Source organism: Oncorhynchus masou, chromosome 27 (assembly GCF_036934945.1).
Source record: "Oncorhynchus masou masou isolate Uvic2021 chromosome 27, UVic_Omas_1.1, whole genome shotgun sequence".
Classification (NCBI taxonomy): Eukaryota; Metazoa; Chordata; class Actinopteri; order Salmoniformes; family Salmonidae; genus Oncorhynchus; species Oncorhynchus masou.
In genome coordinates, this window is record NC_088238.1 from 53610920 (window position 1) to 53627487 (window position 16568).

Below are 16568 nucleotides of genomic sequence, written 5' to 3' on the forward strand. Positions count from 1 at the left end.
ACCCTACATCTATATAGAGCTACTACATACCACCAACTAACCCTACATCTATATAGAGCTACTACATACCACCAACTAACCCTACATCTATATAGAGCTACTACATACCAACAACAAACCCTACATCTATATAGAGCTACTACATACCAACAACTAACCCTACATCTATATAGAGCTACTACATACCAACAACTAACCCTACATCTATATAGAGCTACTACATACCACCAACTAACCCAACATCTATACAGCACTACTACATACCACCAACTAACCCTACATCTATATAGAGCTACTACCTACCACCAACTAACCCTACATCTATACAGCACTACTACATACCACCAACTAACCCTACATCTATACAGAGCTACTACATACCACCAACTAACCCTAAATCTACTGCATACAGCACTACTACATACCACCAACTAACCCTACATCTATACAGCACTACTACATACCACCAACTAACCCTACATCTATACAGCACTACTACATACCACCAACTAACCCTACATCTATACAGAGCTACTACATACCACCAACTAACCCTAAATCTACCTAACTATCTACATCTATACAGCACTATAGCACTACTACATACCACCAACTAACCCTACATCTATACAGCACTACTACATACCACCAACTAACCCTACACTATACAGCACCCTACATACACATCTACCAACAACTAACCCTACATCTATACAGACTACTACATACCACCAACTAACCCTAATCTAACCCTACATACCATCCCTACATCTATAGAGCTACTACCTACCACCAACTAACCCTACATCTATACAACACTACTACATACCACCAACTAACCCTACATCTATACAGAGCTACTACATACCACCAATTAACCCTAAATCTACTGCATATAGCACTACTACATACCACCAACTAACCCTACATCTATACAGCACTACTACATACCACCAACTAACCCTACATCTATATAGAGCTACTACATACCACCAACTAACCCTACATCTATACAGCACTACTACATACCACCAACTAACCCTACATCTATACAGAGCTACTACATACCACCAACTAACCCTAAATCTACTGCATATAGCACTACTACATACCACCAACTAACCCTACATCTATATAACCCTAGCTACTACATACCACCAACTAACCCTACATCTATATATACAGCTACTACATACCACCAACTAACCCTACATCTATATAGAGCTACTACATACCAACAACAAACCCTACATCTATATAGAGCTACTACATACCAACAAATAACCCTACATCTATATAGAGCTACTACATACCACCAACTAACCCTACATCTATATAGAGCTACTACCTACCACCAACTAACCCTACATCTATACATCTATGCAACATGACCATAAGCTTGGCATCTGAAACACCTTAGTGGGTTGGGCACAAAAGCTCTCCCGGTATAACTGACATATCCTAACATGGCTTTATCAGGTAAAGACTGCTTCAAAACTAAACAAGATAGACAATTTCTTCACCACGCTCGCCACTGGGTCTGCGTGGCACCAAACGGCAGGTGTCACAGACCCAGGGAATCTTCAATTTCAGTTGCTCCACCTCAACACAACGTCGCCCCCGCAATGAATCCTTTAAAAGGCACCCTGCTCCAGAGAGCAAAGCAAATCACAGGTCTTGTCCCGAGGCATGTGACACAAGGCACCCTCTACCCCTGGACGGAAGAAACACAAAAAATTATCACAAGTCCACTTCGAGCTACCTTCATCGATTTAACAGTACCCAGGTCTCCTCCTCATCATCTATCTTAGCTTAAAAAAAGGCTACTGAAGTACGTTAGTCCTATCACTCTATATTGGCCTCGGCCACAGATGATATATTATATTGACCAGATACTCAAGTGGCTGCTCTAACAATGAAAATAAATGTCAGCAAAAATGGAAGGTCGTCCGGAGGTAAGATCAGGTTAGACCATTCTAGCCAATGAGACGGCAGACACATGATTAAAAATATCATGCGGACGACACACAGTTGTACATTTCGATGAAACATGGTGAAGGCACAAAATGTCCTACCCTGGAAGCCTGTGTTTCATGCATAAGGAAGTGGATAGCGACGAATGGTTTACTTTTAAACTCGGACAAAACAGAGATGCTAGTTCAAGGTCCCAGGAAACAAAGAGATCTTCTGTTGGATCTGACAATTAATCTTGATGGTTGTACAGTAGTCTCAAATAAAACTGTGAAGGAACTTGGCGTTACTCTGGACTCTGATCTCTCTTTTGACGAACATATCAAGAATATTTCAAGGGCAGCTTTTCTCCATCTTTGTAACATTGAAAAAACAAACATTTTTGGGGGGTCAAAAATTATGCAGAAAAGCTAATCCATGTCTCTGACCCTATTGCAGGGGGCTGAGTCATTGGTTTACGAGTACTCTTCCATGCCGTCCCTAGGAGGGGTGCATCACTTGAGTGGGTTGAGTCACTGACGTGATCTTCCTGTCCGGTTTTGCGCCCCTTGGTTCTTGTGCGGTGGAGGAAATCTTGTGGGCTATACTCAGCCTTGTCTAAGGGTAGTAAGTTGATATCCCTCAAGTGGTGTGTGGGCTGTACTTTGACAAACTGGGTGGGGTTTTAATCCTGCCTGGTTTGCCCTGTCTGGGGCCACAGTGTCACCCACCCCCCCCATGTCTCAGCCTCCAGTATCTATGCTGCAATAGTCTATGTTCCAGGGGGCTAGGCTCAGTCTGTTATATCTGATATAAATCTCCTGTCTTATCTGGTGTCCTCTGTGAATTGGCTATGCTCCCTCTAATTCCCTCTCTCTCCCTCCACTCCAATTCTTATTTACAATGACAGCCAAACCCTCTCTCTCTCTCTCTCTCTCTCTCTCTCGCTCTCTCTCTCTCTCTCTCTCTCTCTCGTCTTTGAAAAAATATATTGTTTGGCGTAAGTTAAAACTAAATATACATAAAATCTCTTAAATCCATATTCACACATCATATGATTTTGCTAAAAGAAAATTCAAAAAGCAACATGCATGCTCCTTCAAGTGTATTTCATGGACGATGAGTGTTACATTGGGCCTCATACTGAACAAACAAACCAAACCAAACCAAAATCATTAAACACAACATAATATCACTACCAGTCTTTGAGCACTTTGTGGCAAACAAACACATGTTGCAAGCCCTTTTTAGTGCAGGAATAGTCTTCATTTGGGCCTGGGAAACAGGCCTTTAACTTGATCTCAGTAAAGTATTTCAAAGCACTTTGAGAATGTAGTGGCCCTCTGATTCTATGGCACATATTTTCTAAACTATTTATGTTGACATCTTGGAGTGGCACCACCTATGCCATGACGTTACTTAGTAATACTACAGTTAGTGGACAGAGCAGGGTGGTGTTCACAATGTTGTTTAAGGAGACAGATCAGACTTCAGTTATCAGTCAAACCAGTCAAAATAGACAATGGGGTTATGCAAGGTTAAAAGTAGTTTGTGTCATTCAAGGGGTTAGAGGTCACGACAGAGGGCTCTCTCTGACAAGTCTTTTTTTACAAGTCCTTCCACGAACACACACCAGCTCAGTTATCTCCCTGTGTTTTAGTGTGTGAGAGTCTCCCATGGTCTGTCTGTTCCCCATATGCAGGTAGAGGGGGTTAGTTCAGTTTAAGACAAGTCTACAGTGAGGGGGCTTGTTCGCTCGTGAGTTTATTAGGTGCCAGAAAAGCACTTCCCATCTCAAGACACACTCTTCTTCTCTTCTTACTTTAATCCCAATTTCTATTATTTTATTTCAGTCCTTTCCTCTCTTCTCTCAGTAGCTGCTTTCATGGCCTGTCAGGATATAGAGGTTGGTCATGGCTGACGGGTCCTCTGTGGGGGTACTCTGAAGGACGATATCCCTACGGAAACGACAAAAGATCGAATGCGATTGATTTTCTCAGATAACCTTTGACCCCTAATGCGAACACACATAATGTGGTATTCAAGGTAACAGACCAGCGTTTGGAGCATACCTGTTCGTCCCCAAGACCTGGAATACTCTGCTTTCGTCTGTGATTTCCTGCGTGACCTAAAAAGATGAACGTAAATGTATTTCACTGTTTCGGCGAGATAATATACTTCCAATGCAGATCAAGCATTAATTTTATTTTTATGAGTGCATTACAATGAAACATAATCACCTCATTTGTGTGAAGACTCCTCCCTTTAAGACCATGCTTCCAGAAAGCCAGAACACTGTCCTGTAAACAAACTAGCCACACAACAGTAAAGTCACAAACAAAATCTTCCACGCACGTAGTGTGTGGCTGTAACTACAGTACCTCAACCCTGCCTGTACCTATGATGTGGTGATGAATTGAGAACATTCTATGAGGTATTATTGAGATTGAATGAAGTTAGTACTTAGAGTTTCAATGGGGAAGTCAAAGACAAGTTCAGAAGCCAACTCCTTGGAGGGAAGACCTTGTAGGTTGACAATCTTCACAGTCTCTGTAAAGTGACATTAAGGATACCGTTAGTAGTGGACATTAAAAGGCAGGTGGTGCTCATGATATTCTAGGTAGGATGTAATATATTCCAATAGACTCACTCTCCAGTACAATGAGAACCGTGTCTCTGTCCAGCTGTGTTGCCTGCATGGCTCCTGGTCCGGCTCCGGTCCGGGTCCGGTCCGGCGTACTCTCTGTATACACACGCACACACACACACATGCACATATACAAAGACAGAGAGAAAGAAAGAAAGAAAGAGAGAGAGAGAATTAAGGTTATACAATTTCTCTACACAATGTCATATGGTTCAAATCCTAATATCTGACAACTCTGTGCTACCTGGTGAAGAATTTGGTGTGCCGTTCAACTCTATGATGTCGAACTTCAGCTGCTGGTTGGATGGTGGTTTCCCTCCCTCTGCAGCACAGTCCCCAACCCCTACACATAGCTGTGGGAACTCATCCTTCACTAACACCAGTAGCTCAAAGATGGGGAGCGAATCCGGTAGACGTATGTCTATATGCTGAGAGGGAAAAAGTGTAGAAAGACCAATTTTACAAGTCTTACAGACACGGTTCATATACATGCACCACAAAAGTATGTGGACACCTGCTCGTCGAACATCTCATTCCAAAATCATGGGCATTATATAGAGTCGGTCCTCCCCTTTGCTGCTATAACAGCCTCCACTCTTCTAGGAAGGATTTCCACTAGATGCTGGAACATTGCTTCAGGAACTTGCTTCTATTCAGCCACAAGACCATTAGTGATGTCAGGCACTGATGTTGGGCGATTAGGCCTGGCTCGCAGTCGGAGTTTCAATTCATCCCAAAGGTGTTCAGTAGGGGTTGAGGGTCAGGGCTCTGTGCAGGCCAGTCAAGTGTATGTTGTATGGAATAATTGTTATGTCGATACACACCTTGAGCTGCAAGAACCTCTGCAGAGGCTCATACCACAAGAGTAGGATTAGACCTGATGGAACAGCCCCACACAGGAACGTGCTGTCTGTGTGTGGGTTTCTTGCTAGGAGAGAGGAGAAAGAGCCATTTCAATTGAAGCAGGTTTCTGTGTTGTGATTGAACATAATGCAGTGCCAAATTTCACTTACCCACGCTGCATCTTCGACAGCCTTTAGTGTCTGGTATCTTCACAGTTACAGCATATTTCCTGCTGATTTACATTTCATATATGTTTTACTTTAAATTAGGACAGGCACATACTGTATATTGAAGACAAATTGATCCCGAACACATTGATGCGCACGCACACACACACACACACGCACACGCGCCTGCCCGCACACACACACACACACACACACACACACACACACACACACACACACACACACACACACACACACACACACACACACACACACACACACACACACACACACACACACACACACACACACACACACACCCCCTCTGCCTGGGGTTGATCCTCTCAGTGAGACGGTTGGTACTAAGGGACAGGTGACTCTGTTTCTGCTGCTTGTGGCCCCTCTGTTCAAACAGAGCCGTCAGACTGTGGGAGTACAGCTGGGAAGACTTCCCTGGGGATGGGGTTGGAGAGGGGAGGAATGGTAAGAACCCGTGTTCAAATTTAGCAGTGCTTGATTGAGCTCACCTGGTGCAATTGAACCAATGGAAAAGTCTCAAAAGTGCAAACCCCGCCCACCTGGAACTCAAGCAAACACTGAAATACTATTTGCAACCAGGTCTGGTTTATAACTGGAGTTGATGGAGTAGGATCCTATGAACAACATGATAGGTGTGTAATTGGGGTAGAGCTCTACCTGATACGGACATCAGGACATTGTTCATGACAAACAGCCAGGTACATCTTTGTGGGAGCAACTGTGGGGGGAAGAGAGAGGTATTCGTTGTATCAGTCGTATGTACAGGATACACAGGGGAGACACTGTCTAACGAAATGCCGACTCGCAGGTTCCTTCTCCACAATACAACAACAATAAGATAAGAATATGAACATAAAGTGAATGGCTCATTAGAATAGTATTAGTGGTATGCTCTGGAATTTTAACGCAGACTACCCACATTAATTCAGACTTCCCCACATTCATCGATATCTAAACTGTTACCTTCTCCAGGGTGTCCTCATGGAGCTCGTTGAGGTTGAGGGTGTAGACACCCTCTTCTGCCCCCAGAATAAGATACTGATCTGAGGAAGAGACAAGATCATGTCACGGCCATCTGTAATGACCTTGTCTTAACCTCTTTAACCCGTTCTGGACCCCTACCTCTAGTTTTAGGGAGAATCCAGGTCACAGCACAGTGGATCGTCAAAGGACAACCATTGAAGACTTTAGAGAAACAGGCACCCATCTACGAAACAAAACGATACACGTTGTACTATCACACTGGCTATTTCTACATTGCTGTACAATAAGCATGGTTAGACTATTATAATGTGTTTAATGTTCATCTTAGCAAACCATTGTTGCAGTGAGCATTCCGTCAAGCGTTTTTGAGACCAATAGCCATTAGCTACATAGCCTGTTCATAAAGCATGTGGAAATATTGTTAGTTATTGATGCAACAGCCTCTCTGTACTGTCTTAGGGCACATGCTGTTTGACCTCTGCACTTACATGAACTTGAGGTGTAGGAGGGAGTCCATGGCAATCAGCTCTCTAGAAATGAAACAGGGTTAAACACAACAACAACAACGACAAAAAAGAAGGATAACGGTGTCGTTCAAATGAGGATGTTGTTTAAATTGATGTCACAAAGCAGCGCCCGAGGGCGTCTCTGAATTCTGTCTTCCTACATGAAACGTTACAAAAGAATGGTTTATTAAAGGGGATATGGAAGAATGTATTGAAACATGTTATTAGGTTAACAAACCACACACTTTTTTTGTCAGTACCCAGGGTTGATGTCAATTCCATTTAATTTCAGTCAGTTTAGGAAATGAATTCAAATTCCAATCAAAAAATGAATGGCACTTCACTACTACCTTTACTACCATTACTACCACTTTACTACTAGCGTTACTACCATTACTACCACTTTACTACCATTATGCTGGAATTTCACTTATTCCTTGGAAGTGTCTGACTTCACATTGAATTGAACCCCTGAGTACTGGCTATGTACTGGTTAAGGCTACCGTCTACTGGTAGCCTCAAATCCATACAATGTGTTGAAGCCAACTGCCACTGCCATTCAGCAACTACAGTATGGATATGAAGCTATGTACAGATACTGTATGTAGTGAGGCAACATTGCCCTGTGTTTTAAACTCACAGAGTTCGTCTTCCTCCTCATTGTGCTCCACTCTGGAGAGAGAGAGGTTTCTCTGCATGATAAGGTCACCCCTTCTGTCTTCTTCTTCTCTGCCTGTATGGCGCCCCCCTCAGAAACACTGGGGTCACTACACCACTGCCTGCTGATGTCCTGAGTTGCAGAACACCTGGCCAAGACTGGAGAACCACACAAGAGGACGAAGGAGGGGGAAAAAATCATGTTGAAACGGGCTGTCGATCTTAGCATAGATGGAATTGGATTAAAACACACCGAAGATACAAGTCACGGAGAAATGTCCTTCTTTTTGAAAGAAAAACACTTTATTTGTCCATTAAAATAACATAAAATTGATCAGGAATACAGTGTAGAGATTGTTAATGTTGTAAATGACTATTGTAGCTGGAAATGGCAGATGTTTTATGGAATATCTACATAGGCGTGCAGAGGCCCATTATCAGCAACCATCACCCCTGTGTTCCAATGGCAAGTTGTGTTAACTATTCCAAGTTGATCATTTTAAAAGGCTAATTGATCATTAGAAAACCCTTTTGCAATTATGTTAGCACCGCTGAAAACTGTTGTTCTAATTAAAGAAGCAATAAAACTGGCCTTCCTAAAACTGGCCTTAGACTAGTTGAGTATCTGGAGCATCAGCATTTGTGGGTTCGATTAGAGGCTCAAAATGGTCAGAAATAAAGAACTTTCTTCTTAAACTCGTCAGTCTATTATTGAGAGGTGACTCCGGGATGCTGGCCTTCTAGGCAGAGTTGCAAAAAAAGAGCCATATCTCAGACTGGCCAATAGACTGTCTGTTTCCAGCTACAATCATCATTTACAACATTAACAATGTCTACTCTGTATTTCTGATCAATTTGATGTCATTTTAATGGACAAAAAAATGTGCTTTTCTTTCAAAAACAAGGACATTTCTAAGTGACCCCAAACTTTTGAATGATAGTGTATATAATTTAACATAACGAGAGCTTGGGACTACAAGATTCTATCTGCAATGATTCTTAGATAATTGGCTTAAAAGTTCCAAACCCTCATTAGTTTGATTGGTGTCAGCAATTTTTATCTAGTATTCTTTCGAACTTAACAACATGAATTGGGGTATTTAGAGTACTATTTAGGTAGAAAACAAAAATGCAGATAGAACCGTTTAGTCCCAAGCTCTCAATATTATGACTGCATTATAATAATAATAATTTGGTGGGTGCTTATATTTGTCCTGTTATACACAGTGTGTCATGGAAATGTTTTTTTGTTGCATATCTCAACCCCCACTGAGGCACCCGCAGGGAGTGGGGTCATGGCCAGGGTCACTAGTGGTTAGAGCATTGGGCCAGTAACCGAAAGGTTGCTGGATCGATTCCCTGAGCTGACAAGGTAAAAATCAGTCGTTCTGCCCCTGAGCAAGGCAGTTAACCCATTGTTCCCCGGGCACCGAAGACGTGGATGTCGATTATGGCAATAGCCCCGCACCTCTCTGATTCGGAGGGTTTGGGTTAAGTGCGGAAGACACATTTAAGTTGAAGGCATTCAGTTGTCCAACTGACTAGGTATCCCCTTTTCCCATTGCACAGCTCCCCTGGAGCAATTAGGGTTAAGTGCCTTGCTCAAGGGCACAGCTCCAGTATTCGAATCAGTAGCCTTTCAGTTACTGGCCCTACGCTTTAACATCGTGGCTACCTGCAGCATTGGAATATACTACTCACTAGGCAAATACGGAACAGTAATTCTGTTGTCAATACAAATACTGACATCAACAGACTTCAGTAAGTATTCACAACCATTAACTTTTTCCACATTTTGTTGTGTTACAAAGCGGGATTAAAATGGATTTAACCATAATTTTCTTGTCAATGATCTACACAAAATACACTGTAACGTTAAAGTGTAAGAAAAATGTGATATATATTTTTTTATGGATGGAGAACAAAACCCTAATACAGTATATCTTGATTAGATAAGTATTGAACCGATTTAAGTCAAAACTGTAACTAGGCCAATCAGGAACAATGTCATCTTGGTAAGCAACTCCAGTGTATATTTGGCATTGTGTTTCAGGTATTTGTCCTGCTGAAAGGTGAATTTGTCTCAGTGTCTGTTGGAAAGCAGACTGAACCAAGTTATCCTCCAGGGTTTTACCTGTGCATAGCTCTATTCTGTTTCTTTTTATCACAAAAAATGTCATCCTTCCCGATGACCAGCATACCCCTAACATGATGCAGCCACCACCATGCTTAAAATTATGAAGTGGCACTCAGTGATGTGTTGTGTTGGATTTGCCCCAATCATAACGCTAAAGTTCATTTCTTTGCCACATTTTTTGCAGTATTATTTTAGTGCCTTGTTGCAAACAGGATGCATGTTTTATTCTGTACAGGCTTCCTTCTTTTCACTCTGTCATTTATGTTAGTATTGTGGAGTAACTACAATGTTGTTGATCCATCCCCAGTTATCTCCTATCACAGCATTTAAACTCTGTAACCTTTAAAATCACCATTGACCTCATGGTGAAATCCCAGAGCAGTTTCCTTCCTCTCCAAGTTAGGAAAGGCGCTTGTATCTTTGTAGTGACTGGGTGTTTTGATACACTATCCAAAGTGTAACTAATAACTTCACCATGCTCAAAGGGATATTCAATGTCTGCTTTTTTTTACCCATCTACCAATAGGTGCCCTTCTTTCGACCATTGGAAAACCTCCTTAGTCTTTGTGGTTGAATATGTGCTTAAAATTCACTGCTCGACGAAGGGACCTTACAGGTAATTGTATGTGTGGGGTACAGAGATGAGGTAGTAATTTTAAAAATCATGTTAACCACTATTATTGTATACAGAGTGAGTCCATGAAACGTATGTGACTTGTTAAGCACATCTTTACACCTGAACTTATTTAGGCTTGCCATAACAAAAGGGTTGAAGATTTATTGACTCAATACATTTCAGCTTCAAATTTTTTATTAATTTGTAAACATTTCTAAAATCATTATTCCACTTTGACATTATGGGGTGTTGTGTGTAGATCAGTGACACACAATCTCAATTGAATCCATTTTAAATTCAGGCTGTAACACAGCTTAATGTGGGAAGAACTAGGGGCGTGAATACTTTCTGAAGGCTCTGTATATTAATCTCAGCACCCAGAACCAAATCAGTTGTCATGACAGATTGAAATATGGACTGTAAACATTGACTCTGTGTGTGGATGTTCCGTACCTGACGTGAAGTTTTTGGGTGTGTGGGTGGAGTCGGGCCCCAGGCTGGAGCTGGGGCCAAGGGTGAGGTCCTTGTCCTCCAGGGTGGGACAGAATGAGCTGATGGCAGGCAGGGAGGCTGTGGAAGGGCTGAATAACCCACTCTTCCTCCCACCAGTACCTCCCTACACAACCAGAAACATTAGACAAACCACTATCACATAATACAACAGGAAATAGCTGAAAGGTATAAAGGATTATCTTCATATCTTGTGTTACACTTGATTGTTTCAGACAATCTGTTTTCTTGGCGTTCTGTTATTGCTACTTACACCAGCAGATGGCACTCTCTTAATGGTTAAGCTCCTGGAAAAAGAAATAGTCAATGGTAATGTTAGTGTTACACATATAACTTCTCAGAATGTCTCCCCTATGTGGAAGCTAGGTATAAATTGCAACAGCACATGACTGAATTCCAATGCATTTCCCCCCTCCCCCTCATTCCATTTGAGACTTGCGCTTGAGCCTTTTACTTTGGGTCCGCCAGCTTCAAACAGCTGGGGGAAAAGCACCTGTGGTTATTCACATTGATTTATAAAAGATGGTACAATGATTCCCTACAATATTCTGTGTTTGTTTTCTCACATACAGTGTAGAATTTTAGCAATCAGGAAATGGCAGAGCGATACATTGGCAGCTTGACACGATTTCCACTAGATAACACAGCCACAAAGTATTAACAGCTTTCCCAATTTGACAACGGGAGAATATCACTACAAATCGCAACACTGTCGGGTAGGTAATACTGTGAAACACAATCATTCCACTACTACTGCAGATATATTATGGACATTTTCTGAAATTAATTGTAAAAAATATTGTGTAGCACCATTAATGCTCATGCACTCTGCAAAATCAAAGGAAAATCAGATTTCATTTATTTGTGGGATGCTTGCTTTCACAGTCTATAAACTGACATGGGGTCAATTATGTTGGCTCTTATTAGGACAAGATTTGGAGCAGGGCAGGGTCAATTAATTGTGAATATGTATACCCCAACAATAATAATCAGTGATCAAATTTGATTAAGTTCTTTATCAGGTAATGTAAAGTATTCAAAAGGTAATAATTTCAATGTGATTAAACAAACTTCCACAGCTTCCTTGATAAGAGGCATTGTCGCCGGGTAGAATACTGCTGAATAGTGTTTTTACAATGGGTGGTCTGCTGGCCTACCTCAGCTGCAGAGCTTCCTCCACACATTCCAACAGGCTCCTAAAACAGGAAGACAAGATGTTAATCTCTCTCTGGAGCCACTAGTTCTGAGAACATGATGTGACAGAGAACCACCTATTCTGTGACAATGGGAGGGTTGGAGCTAGTGTCTTCTGTTACGGATTCAGGTTTTTTAAATGATTGTTCTCCTGTAAACTTGCTCTAGTGGAGACGTCAGGTCCATGGCCATACGCACAAACAGTAGATTTGAAATAATGCTCATAATAATGTTTGCTTGACGTACTGCTACCAATAGGAAACTGTGGAAGAGGAGCATCTTACGGTGACTCAGTGTCCTCTTCTGAGACATCCCAATCGTCTCCGGACAAGCTTTGCTGAAAAATTACGAAGAATCATCAACAACATACACACCCATAATATCCCTATTAATAGAGCTCATACATCTCCCACTGCCCCAAATAGCCATTCTATGTTGACTTGACCTTAGACTCCAACATGTCAAACACAAGAAAGAAATGTGACTCACCATATCAGGATAAGGCTCTGTCACTTTCTTCAACGGAGGCCCAAACTTCACCTGGTCAACTAAGGGAAACACAACTAAGTTGATCATGAGGAAAATGTACACTTCAATACAATATATGTATTTAATAACTGCTGAGCCAAAACATGTTTTATAATATGGCATGATCACTTTATGTGATGAATTTACTATCAGTGCCAGAGGATAAAATCCCCTGTTGTCATGTCTTATTATGTCTGTTCCTGTCCTTTCTCTTCACTCTGTCTCTCTCTGCTGGTCTTATTAGGTTACCTTCTCTTTCTCTCCTTCTCCAGCTGTTCCTCATCTCCCCTAACTAGCTCGTTCACCCTTTCCCCACCTGTTCCCTTTTTTCCCTCTGATTAGGTCTCTATTTCTCTCTCTGTTCCTGCTACTTTCGGTGTCAGATTCTCGTTTGTGTTTCTCATGCCAGAAGCAAGCTATCGTCTCGTTTGCTTCCTCCTAGTCCTATCCTGTCGGAGTCTGCCTGGCAGGTGCATCCTGTACACTACTAACTATCTTTTGTTTGCACCGTGTCCAGTTCTTCATATGCTACGTGTGATCAGCTACCACCGTTCCTCTGTGACCCGCACCGACCCAGAGCGACCTGCAGCCTGTCGCCGCTACCCAGCTATTCATCAGAGGGACTTTATGTTTCATTTGTCACCCTCTCTGCGGGTATTCTATTGTGCCATTGACAACGTCGGAAGAGGATCTATGCCATTCCTGTTTTTTCATTAAAAGAACTCTGTTTCTGTTAAACCGCTTTTGGGTCTTCACTCAAGTACATAACACCTGTTGCCTATTCTGATAGATTGGTAAACTACTCTCATACTGAACCCATATCACTGTGTTACAGTAATACCAAGTCATCGCCTTCAGGCAACTTTACCTTTCACCCCAGAAGACCCATTGTGATGCCCAAACAAGAAGAGTTACAACACCCCTCTCCACTAGCACCATGTATTTGTTTTCGTGTTGACACGCTTGTCTAAATATAAGCTGTCTTGTCCCTGGCAGCTGCAGCGTGGGCACATTGTCCACCATCACCACACCCTGTGCATGCTGTAACCTCACTGATAGGAGACACAGCAATAGTTCCTCAATCACCCCCCCCACCCCACTCCTCGCTTCCCCCACCTCCTCCCCCCAGAACCTTGTCAGAGGACCACAGAGGGAACATGCCATGTGCGTGTGCAGGACAGTGACCCCTCTATGACCTCTCTCTGTGTCGGGTGACTCTGAGACTTGGGGACTTCATCTCCACCACCTCCAAATCTCAATGGGCTTCTTGTCACGAGGTCAGGAACCTAAGTGTGTTGTGTTGTGTCCTGCTCCATCTGCCCCAGTTTCACACATTATGCCAGTAAGGGTGATGTTGACCTCAACTCTCCAAGCACACACAATACACACGGATACACACAGACATACAGATAGATACGCATGCTCACACACACACACACACACACACACACACACACACACACACACACACACACACACACACACACACACACACACACACACACACACACACACACACACACACACACACACACACACACACACACAAACTCACGATCGACAATCAACACACATACACGGCCCTTCTCTAACTACAGATGAGTGATCACTTGAATTACCTGGGCGGACGTACAGTATTAACAGTAATAGCCAGACCACATTTCAGATGAAGATGTTCAGGGCAGAAGGCTCTCATTGACATTGTTTATTAGGATGTTTTTTCCATATGTTGACATGAGTACTTCTATAAACTCTTCACACATTGTTGTGATGGTTCGTTGTGTGGGCTGACGATGGGGTTTCAGTGTACAAATTGTGTATTGATTTGAAGACTCACACTGCTCTTCAGACAGGGTCCTCAGGAGTTTCCCTGCAGACTGGATCTTATCAGGAGCAGCTTCTCCATTCTACAGACAAACACATACACACACACGGATGTGTTATACATTCACAGAATAAATCACACCAGGACCAAGCAATGTTCCAGAGAAAGCTAGGTGATTGCCATGTGTTACGAAGCAAGTGTGTGTGTGTGATTTGTAAGTTTGTGTGTGTCACGCCCTGACCTTAGAGAGCCTTTTTATTTCTCTATTTGGTTAAGTCAGGGTGTGATTTGGTTGGGCATTCTAGTTGGTCTATTTCTTTGTTAGTCAGGTATGGTTCCCAATCAGAGGCAGCTGTCTATTGTTGTCTCTGATTGGGGATCATACTTAGGCAGCCCTTTTTCTCACCTTCAGTTGTGGGATCTTGTTTGTGTGTAGTTGCTTTCTGCACTGCATATAGCTTTATGTCCATTTTGCATTTTGTTGTTTTTTGGTGTCATTTAAAATAAAAGTATAATGTATGCCTACCACGCTGCACCTTGGTCTCCTTCTAACAACGGACGTAACAGTGTGGGCGTGCATTCGGCGTGTGTACTTGCATGCCTGCATGTGTGTGTGCATGTCTGTCTGTCCTTGGTCACCTATCCTCACCTCCCGATCGTTGTCGTCTATGCTGTGTGTGGAGTGGAGGTCAGGGTTATTGGCCATGTCCAGCAGCTCAATAATCAGGTTACGGGTCAGCAACTGGGTCACAAAGGGGTGCTGGGGAGACCAAGAGATACAGCTAATGACTAATACAGCTTTTATGTGGCACGACATCAATACATCACTTCATCATTAGTTTCCTTGATCTCTCTCAGCAGCTGTATCCGTGTTATGGGCCCCCATAGAAATAAACACAGGATCCTAGGATGGCTATGCTTTTAGCACCTCAGACAGAGGCTTTAGATCAAATCCAATTTTATTTGTCACATGCGCCGAATACAACAGGTGTAGACCTTACTATGAAATGCTTACTTATCAGCCCTCACTTAACCAACATTGCAGTTCAAGAAATAGTGTTAAGAAAATATTTACTAAATAAACTAAAGTAAAAACTCAAATAAAAAGTAACACAATAAAATAACAATACAGAGTCTACTGTATATACAGGGGGTACCGTTAGAGTCAATGTGAGGGGATACAGGTTAGTCAAGGTAATTTGTACATGTAGGTAGGGGTAAAGTGACTATGCATAGATAATAAACAGCGAGTAGCAGCATTGTAAAATCAAATGTTAATAGTCTGGGTGGCCATTTTATTAATTGTTCAGCAGTCTTATGGCTTGGGGGTAGAAGCTGTTAAGGAGCCTTTTGCTCCCGCTCTCCTTCTCTGGCACTCGAGGGCGCCAGGCTACCCTTCATTACGCACACCTGGACTCCTTCCCTTTGTTGATTGCCCCGTCTATAACTGTCTGCTCCCCCGTTTGTTCCCGGTGTCAACATTAATGTCAATATGTGTTCATGTCCAGAGACTGTCCTGTCCTGTTCAATGTCCGTTGCTCATTAAATGTTCACTCCCTGTACCGGCTTCTCGTCTACCAGCGTCGTTCCTTACACTTGGTGCTCTGGTACCACTTGCCGAACGGCAGCAGAGAGAGCAGTCTATGACTTGGGTGACTGGAGTCTGACAATTTGTTAGGCCTTCCTCTGACACCGCCTAGTATATAGGTCCTGGATATCAGGAAGCTTGGTCCCAGTGATGTCCTGGGCCATACGCACTACCCTCTGTAGCGCCTTACTGTCAGATGTCGAGCAGTTGCCATACCAGGCGGTGATGCAACCGGTCAGGATGCTCTAGATGGTGCAGCTGCAGAACCTTTTGAGGATCTTGGGCCCCATGCCACATATCCTAAGGGGGAAAAGGTGTTGTCGGGCCCTCTTCACGACTGTCTTAGTGTGTTTGGATCATGATAGTTTGTTGGTGAT

General features: G+C 42.7%; 1 protein-coding gene across 4 annotated transcripts in view; it reads right to left on the bottom strand.

The window, feature by feature from the left end:
- Positions 1 to 3040: 3040 nt before the first annotated feature.
- Positions 3041 to 16568, bottom strand: part of LOC135516409 (mitogen-activated protein kinase kinase kinase kinase 2-like) — a 32739-nt gene continuing 19211 nt past the window's right edge. For 2 of the 4 annotated variants that reach the window (XM_064940692.1, XM_064940695.1), the window contains exons 12-32: positions 15253 to 15363; positions 14616 to 14685; positions 12740 to 12798; positions 12535 to 12587; positions 12214 to 12252; positions 11310 to 11343; positions 11000 to 11162; positions 7777 to 7952; positions 7119 to 7160; positions 6769 to 6853; positions 6610 to 6689; positions 6304 to 6364; positions 5928 to 6060; positions 5611 to 5672; positions 5422 to 5525; positions 4842 to 5025; positions 4601 to 4693; positions 4414 to 4500; positions 4191 to 4261; positions 4023 to 4078; positions 3041 to 3908 (exon numbers count right to left, since the gene is read on the bottom strand). In XM_064940692.1, coding sequence (XP_064796764.1) covers positions 3821 to 3908; positions 4023 to 4078; positions 4191 to 4261; positions 4414 to 4500; positions 4601 to 4693; positions 4842 to 5025; positions 5422 to 5525; positions 5611 to 5672; positions 5928 to 6060; positions 6304 to 6364; positions 6610 to 6689; positions 6769 to 6853; positions 7119 to 7160; positions 7777 to 7952; positions 11000 to 11162; positions 11310 to 11343; positions 12214 to 12252; positions 12535 to 12587; positions 12740 to 12798; positions 14616 to 14685; positions 15253 to 15363 — 1851 coding nt within the window. In that variant the 3' untranslated portion in view covers positions 3041 to 3820. Of the gene's footprint in view, positions 3909 to 4022; positions 4079 to 4190; positions 4262 to 4413; positions 4501 to 4600; positions 4694 to 4841; positions 5026 to 5421; positions 5526 to 5610; positions 5673 to 5927; positions 6061 to 6303; positions 6365 to 6609; positions 6690 to 6768; positions 6854 to 7118; positions 7161 to 7776; positions 7953 to 10999; positions 11163 to 11309; positions 11344 to 12213; positions 12253 to 12534; positions 12588 to 12739; positions 12799 to 14615; positions 14686 to 15252; positions 15364 to 16568 lie in introns of those variants that run through there. The other 2 variants (XM_064940693.1, XM_064940694.1) reach the window with 2 other exon arrangements.